The sequence below is a fragment of the Corella eumyota genome, chromosome 1 (genome assembly GCF_963082875.1).
Source record: "Corella eumyota chromosome 1, kaCorEumy4.1, whole genome shotgun sequence".
Lineage (NCBI taxonomy): Eukaryota > Metazoa > Chordata > Ascidiacea > Phlebobranchia > Corellidae > Corella > Corella eumyota.
This window is the reverse complement of record NC_137490.1, coordinates 25,261-44,439: the sequence shown is the minus strand read 5'-3', so window position 1 is coordinate 44,439 and position 19,179 is coordinate 25,261. Positions and strand designations below refer to the sequence as shown.

Sequence of the window (19,179 nt, the reverse complement as noted above, 5' to 3'; positions counted from 1 at the left end):
CTTACTTTTTATTTTGGGCACAAAAATGTTTTTAAAATGTTGATATTATTGGCTGTGTTTTATCATGTTTTTTTTGATTGTCTATCTGTTTTGATATTTATACCATCATTCTTCACATAATTTTTTAGTGTTAAAAGATGTAAACTATGCCGTTTTTTGTTCATAAAGTCAAAGGTTTATTGTTAACTTTGAGTTTTTGTTTTGCAGATTTATTTATTATAATATTAAAAAAAAAAAAAAGAATTGCAACAACATAACAATCAACACAGGTGGGGGGGGAATCACAAATAGTTACTACAGCGGGTAAGTAAACATTCATATTTACTGAGATGTAAAATTGCTTGCTAAGTTTTATTAACAATGTTAGTATTTAACCTATGTACAATATTTTGTTAATTTATTTACTTAAATACAATTTAAGCAGAAACACAAACCCCCCCCAAAAAAACAACAACAACAGCAACAACAAAAAAATAATTAAAGGTGGTGTCCGAAAGGGAAATGGGGCGAAAATAAGAAGGCGCGCCCAAAAAGTGGATGCCCGCAGCATTATCTCTGCCGCAAAGTATATTTTAGGCAATATTATATAAACAACTATGAATAAAGATAATCATGATCATTTTTTTGCTTTACCATTAAAATATAATGCAAGTAATTTGTATATTTTACAGAAAACAAAAAAGTCTAATATAGATATTTTACAGAGAACAAAAAAGTGCTAGCCTGGAGCCACCAAGCAGCTCCATCCTCTCAATGAGATCAGAGAGGTTCCAGGCTAGCCAACCTCTTCGGCCAGTCTCAAGGGTCTCTCTTCGTCGTGGTTTTGAAACAACTTTTACCATCGACGGAGAGGAGTCCTTGGCCGGAGAGGCAGCGGCAGAGGTGGGCATTCACCGAAAAGGCGTGCCTTCCACATCGACCCCAAAGCCCACTGGGACATCACCCAAAAACTCTAATATTAATATTCTTTCACCAATTATAACCCCCTTACCCCCCCCCCCACCTCCTTCCCTATTCACAAAAAAAAATACATATATAAACCTATTCCCCTCCCACCCCCTTGATTTTATTTTAAAAGTTGTTGTTGTTGTTGTTGTTGTTGTTACTATATTAAAACTTTCTACCAAGAAAATATTTCGTGTTTAATGACCAAATACCAACTAACTGAGCTCAGTATTAAACCAAAGAAATACCGCTACTTTTTAACTGGGTCTAATGGGTCCAAGAAAGGGTCTAGAAGCGTTTTGCTTATACTTTTTTATGCAATAAAACACGCTTCTTCTGTTCTAGGTAAATTACGTAGTAAAATTTAATTGATTTTTATTTTCAAAAAAAAAATTAAAATATTCAATTTTGAAGGAAAATTACGTGTTTATAACGTCATAATAGTATTTGTAAATTCCTATCGCATAACAGTAACCACCATTGTTGACGTAATTCCAATCAGACCCACGACATTCAGAATATAGGTCTAAGTATTTACCTACATTCAGACATTCGTGTTCACTTTAACGAAGTAAATTTTCAGTGGTGAAGTTAAGTTTTTAAATTTGTTCAATTTCATAATTGACAAATTTAAGAATAAAAAATAAAGCAATCTTAAATAGGAGATGCGTTTACTTTTGATATTTTGTTATTTATTTCTTCAAATTTTGGCAAATGATGAAAATATTTCGGATAAAACTTTAGCTCCAGCTCAACAACTTTACAACAATGGGTAAAGAAACTTGGTTAACCTCGTTAAAGCGGTTTATATTAATTTTATTTTTATCTAGATCAAACATGACTGTGAACCCAACAACGACTGAAAGTCCAAAATCAGTGGAAATTAAGAAAGTCGATGAGACGAACGTAATTGAAACAATTCAGACCGGACATAAAGCCGAAGCTCAGCAACAAAGTGACAGCATGAAGATATTTTTTATCCTCATTGTGCTCGGTAATCTGTTTGTAATTTATTGAGTTTTTTAAATGCAAAACTTTGCTTTAGTTTTTGAATGATAAATAGTTTTTTACAGATTTTTTTATTTTTGTTTTTGCTAACTTATGAATTTGGATAGTTGTTAAGGACAACTGGTTTAAACATAACATTGTTATTTAATATTTACAGCTTTATGTATTCTGCTGACACATGGTGTTCTTCGTCTTAAAATTCATTTTCTGCCAGAAAGTATAGCTGTTGTGTTTTTAGGTAACTTGTGGATTTAAATAAAAGATAATTTTGTACATGCACTGGCAACATAGTGCAGTAGTTGATCTGCCTGACTTAACACTTTCTCCTTAATCTTTGATTTTAAATTGTTTTTTACACAATGAGGATAATTCAAATAAACTAATGTTTTAGGAACAGCAATCGGAGGTATAGTAAAGATTATGCAAACAGCTGGATTGGGAAATTGGTTGGTAAGTTATAGTTTATAATGTGTAAGATTTTATGTTGTATAACTTTATCTGGATGTAACAAATAAGTAGTAAACAATTACTGGTATTTTATTATTTCATTGAGTAAGGTGTTTTAGCAAAGTGCACTTCCTATATTCAAAATGGATTCAACGGACAATACTTTAAACGCTACGACTTAAAAGCTGATTGGATGGTTTTAATATTGCAATTCTTTTTACCAGGCTGAAGAGATGCTCTCTCCCAACACATTTTTTCTCATGCTTCTGCCTCCAATCATATTCGAAGCCGGATACTCGCTGCATAAGGTTTTTAACATTGTTGTTACATTGTGTAAATAAACATTGTTGTTACATGGTATTTCACATTCTTGCCACATGGTTTTCAACATTGTTGTTACATTTGTTACATTTTGCTGTATTTTTATGACCTAGTTGTTTGCAGTAATAACAAGTAAAAACTTTTTTTATAACAGGGCAATTTCTTCCAGAACTTTGGGTCGATTTTAATCTTTGCAGTGTTTGGGACGTTGATCTCAGCCATGGTTGTTGGGGGTGGGGTTTATTTAATGGGTGTTGCTGGGATTGCTTACAACCTTACTTTGACTGACAGGTCAGAAAGTAATTTAAAAAAATGGAATTTAAATTTTAGTTTTGATTCTGCAATTTGTTAAATGAATCCAATATTAAACACAAACAATATTACTCAAATTACTAAAATACTCACAAAACAAATATGTTACATACTTTATTAATGTGACATTTTTAATTTATGTGACGTTGTTCTTACACAAAAGCCCTTACATTGAAACAATAACATCTTAACATTCTAGAATCACTATTTGTTTTTAACTTTACATTATTAAGCTAAAATGTTAAGTTTAACAAAGCAGGAATTAAAGTTAAATTTTGTTTTTTAGTTTTGCGTTTGGGTCTCTAGTATCAGCTGTGGATCCAGTTGCAACAATTGCAATTTTTAAAGCTTTAAATGTTGACCCAACTCTTAACATGTTGGTGTTTGGGGAAAGTATTTTAAACGATGCTGTTTCCATTGTGCTTACCAAGTAAAATTATTTGTTTTAACCAGTTGTAAATAATTCAATGTTTTTCTCACAGGAAACAGGAAATGACCTGGTTTGTTTTATACAACACTGTAGTTAATGTTGTTTTTGTAGCACCTTCCAGGAGTTGGACAACATTGACAAAACCTCGACCAACACCCAAGTATTTCTTATCGCGGTCGGAGATTTTCTTCGAATGATGTTCGGCTCTGCTGTGCTGGGTGTTCTTATTGCGCTCATCAGTGCTCTGATATCCTTTTTACTTTAAAGATTTTAGGGTTTTGAAGGGCCTAGTGGGTTAAATAACCTTACCTTATTGTAGCGTTAATACTGCTAGAAGTTTATTTATTAGTGTTGTTAATGGTAAACTAAATGTTGCAATAAAATGTTCCTTAACAAGAAGCACGTTATGAAGCATGTTGACCTTAGGAAAACGCCATCCTTGGAGCTTGGTATGATGTTTATCTTTGCTTATATTCCTTATGGACTGGCGGAGAGTCTCAAGTTATCAGGTTTTCATTAAATTGCTTTAAATTACTATGTGTATAAACAATAGTAACAATCCAATTTTTTTTAGCCGAGTTCTCAGGTATCAAAGTTTTGCAGTGTTTTAGTTTCAAAACTGATTTTTATTTCTTTAAAAATAACATTTTAAATCAAAATTTAATTATTTCAATTAACTTGTATGTTTAAATAGGTTTTAATATAACTTTAATGTATTAATATTTGTGGTAGAAAAATACACAATAATATACTTAAAATTTTTAAATGAACAATACCAAATTTTTATTAATTTTTTTTTGATTTTTTAAGAATTATTATTTCAGGTATAATGGCGATATTATTGGCAGCTATTGTGATGTCACACTACACACATACCAACCTTTCTTTGGTCACACAGATCAATATGCAGCAAACTTTGCGAGCCTTGGCCTTCATGACCGGTCAGTTAAAAGTTTAATTTATTTTCAGTTTAAAATAGTTTTCTTTATTAATAGTTATTCATAATATTTAATTTGTTTTTTATTGAAATATTTTGATAGTTTAGCTTATCTAAAATAGTAATTTCATTTTTTACAGAAACCAGTGTATTTGCGTATCTGGGTCTTGCTATTTTCAGTTTTGAACATAATTTTCAACCAGCATTTGTTATTTGGAGTATTGTAAGTCGGAATATTATTTAATAATTATTGTAACATGTTGTTGTGGCAAAAATGGTTTTATATAAATGTTCTTCTAATGCCAACATGAAATTTACAATTTTTAACAGATATTGTTACTTGTCGGGCGAGGTCTTAATATTTACCCTTTATCCTGGATGTTAAACCACTTCAGAGAGACTAAAATCACCAAAAGAATGCAATTTATCATGTGGTTCAGTGGTGAGTATCGAAAACAAACTAGGAAAGGTTCTTGTAGGGATAAAGTTGTTTTTTGTTTAGGTTTGCGGGGAGCAATCTGTTATGTGTTAAGCCTCCATCTTGAAGTAGATAGCTCGGAAAAGCGACGAGTCATTGTGACAACTTCTCTTATTATTGTTTTGTTCACCATTCTAATCTTAGGAGGGGCCACTCTTCCTGTGGTTAAGGTTTGTTTCAGTTCTTATCAGGCCTTTTTGTTTATTGACTTTCTTCTGATTATGGACTAAGATGATTACTTAAAAACTGAACCCAACTCAAAATACCTGGTTTAGCTTCTGCTTTTGTCATTCGTTGTTTTGTAAAATTGAGAATTTTTTAGTGGTTTGAGGGAAAAGCTAATTCCTATCGCTTCAACACAAATGAAAGCCATGAAGATGTTTATGTAAAATGTAGTTCATAGTTGGTTAGGGATTAGTTTTGTGCTAATTTATATTTAATTGGGTAAAAACTTCATCGAGTAGTAGTTTGGTATAAAATTTTTGTCATCTAGTAGTGGGGGGAAGAGTGTGAATGTTGTAGTGTTATACACACAATAATAACTTGGTTATTGTCCCATCAGTAACCCAATACCTAAGTTTTAACATCATTTTAGTTCCTCCAAATTGACGACAATCGGTCGTACCATCGAGGACTGACCCTAAGCAAAACCGAGGAAATGGGTCAAGCAATCGAGAGCGACCACATCTCAGAGTTGACGGAGGAGGAATACGATGAAAAGTACCTGCGCGAGGATTTGCACTTAAAAGGGTTTGCATACATTGATGCCAAGTACCTTGTCCCCTTCTTTACAAGGAGGATTACAAAGAGGGTGAGTTGTTTTTTTATATTTTTATTCTCAATGTGGGAAGGTCGACTTTACAACCTAAACATAAAGTTACTACATTTACCCTGCCTAAGTCTAGGGTTGGCTCTGACAGTTTGGCATATTATATAGATTATAATTGTTTAATAATTAAGCTGCTAATAAAGTGTTGACTTAGCAGGAGTTCATACCATTAACAGAGCCTTACTCAGGGACGTTACAGCATGACAGCAGTGAGGATCGAACCCAGGACCTCAAGTAGAGAAGCCATGTATTCTGACCTTTACACCGCGCTGCTGATTAAAGCTTACATTTCAGTTGTTTCAATTTCTTTAAAATTGTTGTTGTTGTTAAGGAGTTGATTCAGAACCGGAGTGAGATGCGGAGGTTGACAAACAAATGGTACGAAGAGGTAAGAACGCGACCTTCTCCCTCCGATGATGAGGAGACTGAAATCTGATCGTTGCTATGTCATCTGTTGCTATGGTGTGGCGGTAATCTGTTGCTATGTTTGGGTCAACATCGTGGTGATGTCACTATGGCATCTTAACTGGGGTGTCTGTGATGTCATAACTACTGACATTATAATAGAATTATTTTAATTTTTGTACCATGTTTCCCTATTTATAATATTCACAAAAATTGTACAAGGAATAAACTTATCAAACCATTTAAAATTGTTGAATTGTAAAATCAAATTGATCTTAAAATTTAACCAAATATACTTGCTATTATTTTTAGTTTTTGTCTTAACTGTTTGGTTTTTGTCTTAACTGTTTGGTGCAATGCTGTTAATGATTTTTGATAAATCAAAACCGGTCTGTATTTTAATTAGGGTTGTTAATTACTTCTCTTATTTATATTATTGTTTATACTATTTATTTTAGTTATATAATGTTTAATGTAAGCCATTTTGCCTTAACGTTGGTTTACCTTTTTAATATTGCACAAACATTTCTCAAATTATTTATTTTTTTTTAATAAATATTTATTTTATGTAAATTATATAAAATGTTGGTTTGCATTTTAAAATAAATTTGGGTTTATTTATCGTGTTAATTTATTTGATAAATAAACACCTTTTATTAGGTAAATACTTTGACCTATACTCTGAATGTCGTGGGTCTGATTGGAATTACGTCAACAATGGTGGTTACTGTTATGCGATAGGAATTTACAAATACTATTATGACGTTATAAACACGTAATTTTCCTTCAAAATTGAATATTTTAATTTTTTTTTTGAAAATAAAAATCAATTAAATTTTACTACGTAATTTACCTAGAACAGAAGAAGCGTGTTTTATTGCATAAAAAAGTATAAGCAAAACGCTTCTAGACCCTTTCTTGGACCCATTAGACTCTTAGACCCAGTTAAAAAGTAGCGGTATTTCTTTGGTTTAATACTGAGCTCAGTTAGTTGGTATTTGGTCATTAAACACGAAATATTTTCTTGGTAGAAAGTTTTAATATAGTAACAACAACAACAACAACAACTTTTAAAATAAAATCAAGGGGGTGGGAGGGGAATAGGTTTATATATGTATTTTTTTTTTGTGAATAGGGAAGGAGGTGGGGGGGGGGGGGTAAGGGGGTTATAATTGGTGAAAGAATATTAATATTAGAGTTTTTGGGTGATGTCCGAGTGGGCTTTGGGGTCGATGTGGAAGGCACGCCTTTTCGGTGAATGCCCACCTCTGCCGCTGCCTCTCCGACCAAGGACTCCTCTCCGTCGATGGTAAAAGTTGTTTCAAAACCACGACGAAGAGAGACCCTTGAGACTGGCCGAAGAGGTTGGCTAGCCTGGAACCTCTCTGATCTCATTGAGAGGATGGAGCTGCTTGGTGGCTCCAGGCTAGCACTTTTTTGTTCTCTGTAAAATATCTATATTAGACTTTTTTGTTTTCTGTAAAATATACAAATTACTTGCATTATATTTTAATGGTAAAGCAAAAAAATGATCATGATTATCTTTATTCATAGTTGTTTATATAATATTGCCTAAAATATACTTTGCGGCAGAGATAATGCTGCGGGCATCCACTTTTTGGGCGCACCTTCTTATTTTCGCCCCATTTCCCTTTCGGACACCACCTTTAATTATTTTTTTGTTGTTGCTGTTGCTGTTGTTTTTTTGGGGGGGGGTTTGTGTTTCTGCTTAAATTGTATTTAATTTAAAGTAAATAAATTAACAAAATATTGTACATAGGTTAAATACTAACATTGTTAATAAAATTTAGCAAGCAATTTTACATCTCAGTAAATATGAATGTTTACTTACCCGCTGTAGTAACTATTTGTGATTCCCCCCCCACCTGTGTTGATTGTTATGTTGTTGCAGTTCATTTTTTTTTTTTTAATATTATAATAAATAAATCTGCAAAACAAAAACTCAAAGTTAACAATAAACCTTTGACTTTATGAACAAAAAACGGCATAGTTTACATCTTTTAACACTAAAAAATTATGTGAAGAATGATGGTATAAATATCAAAAGAGATAGACAATCAAAAAAAAACATGATAAAACACAGCCAATAATATCAACATTTTAAAAACATTTTTGTGCCCAAAATAAAAAGTAAGTTATAATAACTTTAAAGGAAATACTCGACTAAGGCGAGTCACAATAACTTGAATAAAAACTCGATTAAGACGAGTCACAATAACTTGAAGATAAACTCGACTAGGGCGAGTCACAATAACTTTAAAAAAAACTCGACTAATGCGAGTCACAATAACTTAAAAAAAAACTCGACTAGGGCGAGTCACAATAACTTTAAGAAAAACTCGACTAAGGCGAGTCACAATAACTTTAAGAAAATCTCGACTAAGGCGAGTCACAATAACTTTAAGAAAAACTCGACTAGAGCGAGTCACAATAACTTTAAGAAAAACTCGACTAGGGTGAGTCACAATAACTTTAAGAAAAACTCGACTAAGGCAAGTCACAATAACTTTAAGAAAAACTCGACTAAGGCGAGTCACAATAACTTTAAGAAAAACTCGACTAGGGCGAGTCACAATAACTTTAAGAAAAACTCGACTAAGGCGAGTCACAATAACTTTAAGAAAATCTCGACTAAGGTGAGTCACAATAACTTTAAGAAAAACTCGACTAGAGCGAGTCACAATAACTTTAAGAAAAACTCGACTAGGGTGAGTCACAATAACTTTAAGAAAAACTCGACTAAGGCAAGTCACAATAACTTTAAGAAAAACTTGACTAAGGCGAGTCACAATAACTTTAAGAAAAACTCGACTAGGGCGAGTCACAATAACTTTAAGAAAAACTCGACTAGGGCGAGTCACAATAACTTTAAGAAAAACTCGACTAGGGCGAGTCACAATAACTTTAAGAAAAACTCGACTAGGGCGAGTCACAATAACTTTAAGAAAAACTCGACTAAGGCGAGTCACAATAACTTTAAGAAAAACTCGACTAAGGCGAGTCACAATAACTTTAAGAAAAACTCGACTAAGGCGAGTCACAACAGAAATTTGTTAGTTTTAGGATACTTTCTGGGAATTTCATCATCAGCCGCAGTTTCAAACTGATTAACCCTTTTTTTTTGTTGCGATAGCACCTTTTTTTCTACACCTAACAATCGCAATCCGCAATCATGTTGACAATTATTTTTTAAATTCTCAATAACCTCATTTAGTGTCTTTTCAGCCTGTAACAACGTTTTTTCTGAATTTACATCAAACGATAAATCTCGTATAGTTGTTAATGCTTTAGAAATTCTTGTTATAGTTGATCGTTTTGGGTTTTCTATTATGCTATTTTGTTGTGGTTGTGTAATTGATAAATCTAAATCGGGTTTCTCAAAGTTTGTTTTACACGGCAATGCTTCATTTTTCTCTTGTGAGGTATCAGAATCAACAATGTGAGGATCCAAAACCATAAACGGTGAATTCAAATACCATGAAGGAAGACTGTCCCAGGACACTGTTGTGTATTTTTTAAACACAGCAAACATATGTTTGCATGGTAAAAAGTGTTTTTTAAAGTCCATACAAGTACATCTAGGAACAGAATGAAATATTATTTCATAGACAGTATTTGAAGACATGCTTTTAACAAAATAAGTGTCTCCTATGTTAGTAACTGATTCCTTTACAACATCTGCAGCTGAGGTTATGTTATGCATACATTGTTTTATAATTTTGTGTGGTCTGTTCCGCAAATAGTTTGGAACAAAATCATTGTACTGTCTATAACTAATTGAAGCTGTGAGATTTTCATGTCTGTACCTAAACAAAAAATTTTTTGTGACCAATAGGACAACAAAACTCTTTGCAATCTTATCAACTAACAAGGTTAAGTAGACATGTAAAAAACATCAACACAAAACAGTAACCAACCTTTCATAGTTTGCCGGCAAAAATGATTGATGCAAAATTGTAATAACGCCAGATAAAGACTTATCTGTGCGAAATCGTACATAACCATCTTTCAAGGTTCTATTTTGCCTTTCAACACCATTGTTCGTGTTAAGAGGAATATACAACTTTCCTACCCGGTATAGCTTTACCCACCGCTTTTTTAATTTTAAAATATATAATTGAAAAAATACATTGCTGTCAAAATTTTGTTACCAGGAGAAATTTAATAAACAATAAAAAAAAACCTCTTTAGCCGGCTCCCAAGTATTGTTGAAGTAATTTTGAAGCCTTTGATTTTTCTCCCATACTTCACTACAATGTAAATTGTTTATGGCAGCAATAAGCATAATTTCTGTATCTGCTGAAGCAATTGAGCGTAAGAGAGTCAATATAGCTTGTTGACCTTCTTTATCACCAACGCTGTTTTCATGTTTTTTAACCCACCGTCCCCAGGCTTGTTCTCGATGAAAGTCACAAATAAGGACGCGGCAATCTTATTGTTAGTTGTAAATATTATTAATTTATTCAATAATCGCAATGCTTACATTACATACCTTTAAAGACATTTTCTATTGCATTGATTTCAGCATCACACTTGTCTGTCATAAAAAATGAAGGCCGCCAATTGGGACACCATTTTTGCAAAACCTTTAAAGCTTCTTCGATGTCATCCGCTGCTTCGTTTTGGATTATAAATGACCCAACAACCTGGTAGTTGACGTTAGTCTTCACACAAAGAAAAAACAAAGGAAGGGCATATTTTGATGTTTTATAGGTAGCATCTAGAAGGCAGATTTCCTGACCATATCGTTCAAGCAATCGCTTTTGCCACGAAAATTGATGCACAAACAAAAGAGATTGCCTACACCTGATAGAAGGCGTGGTTTTGTCACAGTTGGTATCCTGCACTTTAGGACATTTCTTTTCACAGGCAACATACGGTCGATAAAATATATTGTCATTGGTCTTATAAGATTTTTTCCACTTATCAATTAAACACTGCACATTAGTTTGGTCAAATTTTGAAAGTTTTCTGTTAACAAAAGCATTATAAAAATGATTTGTTAAATCTTTAGTTGTTGGGAAAAACCTTCGATTTGTTAAATCTGGCAATTCTACGCCTGCATGAAGGTCATGCTTTACATACAATTGAATTGCTCTTTTAAGCTCTTTTATGTTACTGACACCGTCATCAACAAGATTGCCAATTTTAGCAACAATTCGTTTATCTACCATTTGCTGATGTCCAGATTCCTTGAAAACAATCAAAAATATTGTATTTATATAAAATAAAATCCTTAAAATTATTTTAATTATCTAAACCTAAACATAGCCAGAAAAACTACCTTCCCAACAAGATGCCCAACGTGCTCATCATTTGAGGGAAACTCTATTTTAAAAAGCACTATGCTTTTAATTTGTGATTGTGAGTTTAATTTTTTTTTTATTTCTGTGCTAGCAAGTCTTCTTTTATATTTAAGTTGGTCCGTTGAAAGTTTTAGCTCATTTTCCTTTTCATCTGGACCAATCTAAATGTATTTAAAATTAGTAAAAACCTAATATATGTAAAAATATTTTTAACGCTATGTCTGTTAACCTTAAACTCTGGAAAGTGCATAACTTTACTTATGTAGAGTTTAGCAGGACAGTTAGTTTTTTTGGTTCCCTGCAAGCACATGTAGGTTTTTTTCACAAAGTGATCAGCCAACTGAAAAATGATCAGATTTAAAAAATATTAATTTTCAATGCACAAAGCCCTAAAATATATATATACTTTTTTTAGTACCTGGGGATTGATAAAGTATCTTTTTTGATTTTTGGCTTTATTTCGATCTTTTGCATGCTGACACATTACAATATTATGCAAATATATAAACGGCATGTCGTTATGGTTCCAGTAAATCCTAACTTTTTTCCATTTACTTTCATGTTGTACGCTTGCAGCACATTTACGATCACTTAATTTAATAAATTTTGAGGTGGTAGAAATTTCAAAGCGTGAAACTTCGTTATTTGCCTCCTCTAAAGTTTCTACAAACTGTTGAAATAAAATAAATATATATTTAACTTTAACAAAACTTAAGAAATTTAAGTTGTTTGTAAATAAGTAAACAGCATCTAACACTAGGAACACAATCATAAAAACCTGATGTTAGCAATAAGGATTTTTAACGTTTAATTTCTAAAAAATTACAAAACTAAATTTTGGTGTAATAACACAGCAAAGTTAAAAAATTTTAGGTCTAAAATAGTTTTAAAATATAAAACTGTTAAAAAATAACATCGTTTTTAAATAACTAAACAAAGTTATTGTTTATATGTTGTTAACATTAGGTTTGTTTTAACATTCTAAAAAATAACTTTATGAAGTGATAATGAAATTTTAAAATAACGACAAAACAGTTCTAATTCAACCTTTTCAAACTTTTAAAATACAGTAAAAAGCCTAATTTTTTAAATTTAAAACCAAACTCTACAGATTATTAGCTTAGATTTATAAAAATAAAACGGTACAACCAAATAAAATTAATGGAATTTAAATAATAGGTGTTTTATTCGTTTTTATACGCTAAAACTGCAGATTAGTAAAAAAACGTAAATTTAGTCCTAAAAAGGACTGTTTGATAAAACAAGTTTTAAAACAAAATGCAAGGATGGTGGTTTCTCGTTTCTAATAACTAAATAAAGATTAAACAATCTGCAAAACAAGATACCAAATAATTTAATTTGCCCATAGTTTTAATTTTAAATATAACAATCAAGCCTACATTACTTTTTAAATTTTTTGATACATAACAATAAAGCCTACATTAACCAGCTTTCTTATGCCAAAAGACAAAGACGATTTTTTTAAATTTTTTGAAAAATTATTGGCGGTAAAAATTATCACGTGAGAAAAAGGTGCTGTAACACTACCGCTTATCGCATAACAGTAACCACCATTGTTGACGTAATTCCAATCAGACCCACGACATTCAGAGTATAGGTCAAAGTATTTACCCTTTTATTAGGGCAAAAAACTAATACCAAATCAAAAAAAAGCGCTGAAGAAATTTAATTAATGTCGAGGATAAACTAAAATAATTGTAAAAGTTTGTTTTATAATCGTAGTTGGTATACGTTTGTTTACGTTTTTGTAGTCGTAACTAATGTTTGTTACGTAACAAAAAAACAGTCAGACTGCCAGTTAAATTGCATTTATTTTCTATCTTTCAAAGAAATTGTTTATATAAGTGGGTTTAAGGTTAACAAATGTTTGCTTTAAACAAAGCTTGCTGGTAAAAGCTGTTTGGAATTTATGTTAAGTTAAATAACTTTATATTAATTTGAAGACCAACAACTTTTAAATCTTCTTTTACAGATTTAATATTAGCTTTTAATTTGTTTTTAATAGTGATAAAATTGTTTCCAGTATGACTGTTAATATTCAGTCTGTTATAAACTTCTGGAAATCGTTTGATTTGTCTCAATTTCAACGCAATTTGGACCAAACTGCTGCAGATATTGCCACCAAACAAGATGAAAGTGAAGCATCACGAAAAAAGTTGGTTGAACAAATGAAACTCTTTAAACGAACATCAACCGAAGATGTCAGGAAGGCTGTTGCACCGCTGTTAAAAAGTTTTCAATCTGAGATCGATTCACTCACAAAACGGAGTAAATTTGGTGAAACTGGGTTCTTGACTGTTTACAAGAAACTTATCGAGCTACCAGAACCATTGTCCGCATTGGAACAAGCTGAGAGTTACCAGAGAAAAAATCAGCGCTTGAACGACATCGAAACAGAGAATCAGAAACTTCGCGACACTTTGTTGGAGTATAACAAGGAGTTTGCTGAGGTGAAAAACCAGGAAGTTACCATCAAAAGTCTTAGAGATAAAGTCAAGGAACTAGAAAAGGAAAGTTCATCGAAAGCTCAGCGAACAATCGAAGAGAAAGTTGAAATATTAAAACAAGAGTTTGAAAATAAGGAGAAAAAACTTGTTGAGTTTCAAGTTTTAGCCAACAATAAACTGACGGAATCCGATCAAAAAGCTATGATGCTACGCTCAGCACTGGACGCATCTCAGTCAGAATTATTTAATTTAAAAGCAAAATATGACGAGGAGTTTGCTGCCAAACATGCAGAGCTGGAAATAATTGTTTCAGACCTCGACCGAGCTCAACAAAGCAATGAAATGTTGTCAAAAGAGGTCGAAACGTTAAAAGAAAAACCTGAACAAGTGTCGAACGTCGCCCAATCAATTGAGCAACTTTCAAAAGCAAGTTTGGAATCAGAGTTGGCTTTAAAGGATCGCGAAATATCCCAACTTGTGGAAGACATTCAACATCTTCAATCTTCCTTAATGAAACTAAGGGAATCATCTGCAAACAATGTTGTTGCTTTAGAGCAAGATCTTGCTGTGAAGGAGCTAAAAATAACAAAATTAGAGGCAAAATTGGTGCAACACTCCGACTATGATGAATTAAAGCGTGAACTTGCAATTTTAAAGTCAACTGAGTTTGGAAATTTAAATCAAGAACCAAGATCAATTGAGATGTTGTTAATGGAAAAAAATCGAGCATTACAAAATGAAAGCACTTCCTTAAGAGCTGCAAATTCTCAACTTACAGATTTCTCTAGTGTTTTAGAGAACAAATTACAGAATAGTGAGAAAACAAATCAGGAACAAATGGAATTAATTCAGAAACTTGAAGTTGATTTGTTGATGATTCAGTCCCCTGCATCTGTCATTCGCTCCGCTGCAGATGGCTCGCCAGCACCACAGAAATCTCATGAAATAGTCGCAAATGCGATTAAAGACACAACAGACTCAAGTAACAATTCACTTTTGTTGATTGTTTCGAGTCAACGTGAGCGCTTTCGTGTCCGTAATAATGAGCTAGAAGCTGAGAATTACACACACCAACAAACTGTGCTGCGTTTGCAAGCAGAGGTGGATAGCATGAGGGCAGATAATGTTAAGTTGTACGAGAAGATCAAATATTTACAAAGTTATCCAACTTCTACTAAAGTTTCTGTTGAGGATTTAACATCAAATCGGTATTCCACTCAATATGAGGAAACTATCGACCCCTTTGCATCTTTTAATAAGAAAGAAAAACAACGAAAATATTTGAACTTAAGTCCACCCGAGAAAGTGACACTAGGAATAAGCAGAATGATTTTGTCGAGTAAGGTTGCCAGAATGATTTTCTTTTTTTACATGTTGTTCATGCATTGTTTGTTGTATGTTGTGTTGTATAAATATGCTTATGCTGATGATTGTAGACATCATTTGTCCGAACTGGGGAAATTGGGTCAGATATCCAACAAAAAACTTTAATTTATTTATCTTATAGTCGGTGAATAGTTATATAAAGTCTTGTAGTAAAACATAACTAAAGGTTAACAATAATAATGCTACAAATGTAATGCTTATGTTTTTGTAATTAAAACTGTAAATATGTTTTGATAAACTTTTTTAATTAGTGGCATTTAGACTTTAGACTTTTAAAGATATTTTTATTATCTTAAATTAGTTTATATTGTAAATACTTTACTATTATGTTTAAGGTGTAGGAAAAAAATGTTTACCAAAGTTAAACCACTTGTTCTTATGCTTCCTTGGTTAGGGGCCACCCCTAAAGCGGTGTCAAAATATGTTTCCCTCTACCAAGGTATGGGATGTGATGTGTTAGTCAATCAATCCCATATTGCTGACTTTTTGTGGCCCAAAAAGGGACTTAAAAGCAGTGAAAAATTTCTGCATGATGTTTCAAAGCAGTTGGATAGAAAGAAACAACCAGTTATCATTCATTCGATGTCAATTGGATGTTATTTTTACTCATTGATGTTGTTACACTTAGAACAAGAACCTGAAATGTTTAAAATTATCTCGCAAAATATCAAAGGTCAAGTTTTGGACAGCCCTGTGGTGGGAACCTTAAGGGAAATGGCAATTGGGGTTTCAAAAATGACAACTTCAACTCAAATAACAAACTATTTGTCGTATGTTTTTATTATTGCATATTTTGCACTAAGCAAACCATTCACAGTAAAATACTACGACACATGTATTGAAGTGATAAAAAAAAGACCTCCTATTGTGACATCATTAATGATCACCTCAAAAAATGATCCAATGGCATTGGAGGAAAGTTTTGATGAGTTCGTGAAATCGTGGGAGGGCCGAGGTCTTGAAGTTGAAGCCAAAGTTTGGGGGGATTCAAAGCATATCGAACATTATCGCAACCACCCACAAGAATATAAAAAAAAGATTCAGAGATTAGTTAACAAGGTGTGCAAATATAATTTACAGTTTTATAGCAAGTTATAAATTAACTTGAATTTGTTTTTCCTAATTTTGTGTTATAAGTGTCTTAAACAAAATGTATTCTTCATCCTGTAACACCATGCCCTAATACGTTTTATTTTTTATGTTGTAACACCATGCCTTAAATAAGATTAATTTTTTATGTTCTAACACTATGTCATTAGTATAATATATACTTTAATAATGTACAACCATGCCTTGTAACTTTTGTAACACCATAGCTTAAATAAGATGTATCTTTTGTGCTGCGAAGGTAACAAAATTTCTAATTTTGTTTTAAAGTTTGTTTAACCGTACAATAATTTAAAAAAATTCCTGCAATTTTAAATCAATTTTAGATTATTAACATTGGGTTTAATATTTTATCGACAGAATTTTGTTTAGTTAAGTTTTTATCATGACAGAATTGACCAACCAGGCGAAAGGAACAATTGCTTTACTCCAGCAGGTTTTCTACATTTTCTCTTGTTTTTTATTTATTTTAATTTTGTCAACTTTGCGTAGTTTAATACAATTTTACTATTTAGTTGTAACTTATAGGATATCTTGTTTGATCACAAATTCAACTTTATTTAGGCGATTAACGGAATTCATCAACTGCGCTCAACCGTGACAAATGTGTTTGACCTTTTATGTGAAGGAGTTCAACCCGATGACGAATCAAGCATGAAAAGCGATGAACCTGAACAAAATGTGATTAAAGAGGGGAAAAAGTTTCTTGCTAAATTTCAAGAGCATCTTCAATCTGTCAACAAAGACTACAAGTAAAGTTTTGTTAAGTTTTTTAATATCTAGTTTTGGTGGCTCTGATATTTTTTGATATTTAAACAGTGATAACCAAACCTTAAGTCTTGCTTAAGTATTAGTTAACAATAGTAAAAGTCAAATCTTAGACCTAATGTGACTGTATTTAATAGTGAGGTGGAAAAGTTGTGCAACAGTATGTCAACCACATCTCAACTATCCCAGCTTGGTCCCTCAACTTCCCTTAGTTTGGATTCCATCAGCGATAAAACTTCGATTTATCCCGACGCTATTCGCACATACCAGGTACATCATTATAATATAACTCCATATAACACATTACTAAAACAAATTACACCACCAGTGGCACAACAAGATCCATGAATATGCTCAAATAGCTTACAGTGTTATGATGTCAAACCAAATAAGAAAATCGCAAGCTCAAGGTCAAAATGTTCACTCAAAAAGAAGGAGGGCAATCGCACCCAAGTTTCACAGCACAAGCAATCAGTAAGTTCTGTTCACAACTGTATGCATCGTGAAAAAATTTATGTTTATTCGTAGATATTTTGAGTTAGCTTTAAAGCATCTTGCACGACAAGTGATTGAGCTTTCGATAAAGTTTATTCCTTCGATGTCATCGGGTGATACCAGGGTGTCACAGATCAGTGTTGGTCGGGTTTTCATTGCTGTTGTGGTTCTTAGAAGCTTTATCATTGAAAAAATAATGGTAGTTTAATTATAAAAACTTATCTTAAAGTGTTGTTTAAAGTTAAATTTTCACTGCTGGCATGTTAACACTTTAAAAGGGTTTAAAAATTAATAGTTGGATTGTAATAAATTAAGTTTTTTAATAAATAAACTTTTTTTTAAAGATTTTAGGTAATGATGAAAATTTTATAGATGAAAATGGAAAAGTTGATTTGTTTTTAAAATCTGAATATAAATGCTTTCAAATAATAAATGACCATGCAATGTCAGCAGTTCTACATTACCGTACGTTTCACACAACTCCTGTTGAACTTCCTCTTAAATATATTTTGGTAAGATTAACTTACTGCTGGTGACTATTTAGTAAACCTAAAATTGAGTTGGGGTTTAAAGACATGAAGTTGTTCTTTAATTTAAATTAATAATTTTAAAGAATGAATAAAATATTGTTTAGTTCTGGCTGCATAGTTACAGAGGATTGTTTTCAGATCGCTGCAATATTTGTGGAAAACACTTAGACCAGGGGCTTCCCCCATTGTGGAGAGATTACAGGAACCCAGTACCATGTCATGATGGTTGTAAAGTTTAACCATTTGAAATGGTTGTTGAACCATTTCAAAATGGTTGTTGGACCATGTAGTATTGGCTGTTGTTTGGTTTAAAGTGGTTATGTAACAACTGTTTAACCAGCGCTGAGTTTGCCTTTTAATAAAATATTTATGAAATCGAGTAAATGTCACTAATATAGCAAGAAGGCGATTAAAATGTTTTAATAACTAAACCGAACTAGTAAGTCAAATTAAGTAATTTTTCTTAGAGTTGAGTATGTTAGGTTGTTAAAAGAGTGTTATTTGTGATAACTTGTCGATAGCTCTTTACTCAGTCTAAGTTTTAGTTGTCGAATTTGGGCTCAACTTGCTATCAATATTTGCAGATAGCGAATTATCGCTTACCACAAGCGGTAGTTTTATATATTTTACAGGCCTATAAATTGGACACACATGCACAGATAAATAGGCCTATGTATGTATCATCCACCAAGCTCCATTATTTGTAGTAATTTACCTGATTCTAATGCTATATGGTCAAAATATTACAGAGAGCATATCAATCTACGTGATTATTTGTACTGAGTTTGGTGAGCAAAAGTGGGGTCTAAATGCTCTTGTAAAATGAACAAATTAGTTAAATTAAACTTTTTTTTAATGTTTTGTATGTATATCTTTTTTTTTAATGTTTTGTAATAATGTAAATTTGTTTGTCAGTGTCGTATTTATTTATATTTTATGTGGTTGAATCTATTAAAATCTTTGCTTATATTTATTGTTACAATTTT

General features: G+C 32.2%; 5 protein-coding genes across 7 annotated transcripts; 4 read left to right on the top strand and 1 right to left on the bottom strand.

Annotated features, from left to right (window-relative positions):
- Positions 1 to 1,514: 1,514 nt before the first annotated feature.
- On the top strand, positions 1,515 to 6,649 carry LOC145755555 (sodium/hydrogen exchanger 8-like). Its single transcript, XM_082572111.1, has 15 exons — positions 1,515 to 1,717; positions 1,776 to 1,939; positions 2,111 to 2,191; positions 2,345 to 2,403; positions 2,625 to 2,708; positions 2,876 to 3,012; positions 3,320 to 3,463; positions 3,575 to 3,710; positions 3,867 to 3,972; positions 4,288 to 4,404; positions 4,541 to 4,623; positions 4,731 to 4,842; positions 4,903 to 5,048; positions 5,474 to 5,689; positions 6,039 to 6,649. The coding sequence occupies exons 1-15, from the start codon at positions 1,611 to 1,613 to the stop codon at positions 6,141 to 6,143; spliced, it is 1,797 nt and encodes a 598-aa protein (XP_082428237.1). The 5' UTR covers positions 1,515 to 1,610; the 3' UTR covers positions 6,144 to 6,649.
- A 2,521-nt stretch (positions 6,650 to 9,170) lies between these two features.
- Positions 9,171 to 12,806, bottom strand: LOC145763747 (uncharacterized). The gene is made up of 8 exons (XM_082575259.1): positions 12,786 to 12,806; positions 11,927 to 12,109; positions 11,669 to 11,779; positions 11,418 to 11,600; positions 10,626 to 11,325; positions 10,317 to 10,564; positions 10,051 to 10,226; positions 9,171 to 9,939 (listed from the first exon to the last, which is right to left on the bottom strand). The coding sequence occupies exons 1-8, from the start codon at positions 12,804 to 12,806 to the stop codon at positions 9,171 to 9,173; spliced, it is 2,391 nt and encodes a 796-aa protein (XP_082431385.1).
- A 630-nt stretch (positions 12,807 to 13,436) lies between these two features.
- Positions 13,437 to 15,628, top strand: LOC145742499 (protein CASP-like). Its single transcript, XM_082560276.1, has one exon. It carries the CDS (start codon positions 13,485 to 13,487, stop codon positions 15,396 to 15,398), a length of 1,914 nt encoding a protein of 637 aa, XP_082416402.1. The 5' UTR covers positions 13,437 to 13,484; the 3' UTR covers positions 15,399 to 15,628.
- A 2-nt stretch (positions 15,629 to 15,630) lies between these two features.
- LOC145742533 (transmembrane protein 53-A-like) lies at positions 15,631 to 16,393 on the top strand. Its single transcript, XM_082560313.1, has one exon. The coding sequence runs from the start codon at positions 15,642 to 15,644 to the stop codon at positions 16,389 to 16,391; it is 750 nt and encodes a 249-aa protein (XP_082416439.1). The 5' UTR covers positions 15,631 to 15,641; the 3' UTR covers positions 16,392 to 16,393.
- LOC145742510 (mediator of RNA polymerase II transcription subunit 27-like) lies at positions 16,237 to 18,965 on the top strand. Of its 3 annotated transcripts, none has more exons than XM_082560286.1 (8): positions 16,237 to 16,352; positions 16,761 to 16,836; positions 16,965 to 17,152; positions 17,306 to 17,438; positions 17,497 to 17,642; positions 17,697 to 17,862; positions 18,008 to 18,175; positions 18,298 to 18,963. In XM_082560286.1, exons 2-8 carry the CDS (start codon positions 16,786 to 16,788, stop codon positions 18,430 to 18,432), a joined length of 987 nt encoding a protein of 328 aa, XP_082416412.1. In that variant the 5' UTR covers positions 16,237 to 16,352; positions 16,761 to 16,785; the 3' UTR covers positions 18,433 to 18,963. The 3 variants fall into 3 exon arrangements, with proteins under 3 accessions (XP_082416412.1, XP_082416420.1, XP_082416428.1); XM_082560294.1 differs by lacking the exon at positions 16,237 to 16,352 and adding an exon at positions 16,543 to 16,641; XM_082560302.1 differs by lacking the exon at positions 16,237 to 16,352 and having other exon boundaries at positions 16,706 to 16,836; positions 18,332 to 18,965.
- The last annotated feature ends 214 nt before the right edge of the window (positions 18,966 to 19,179 follow it).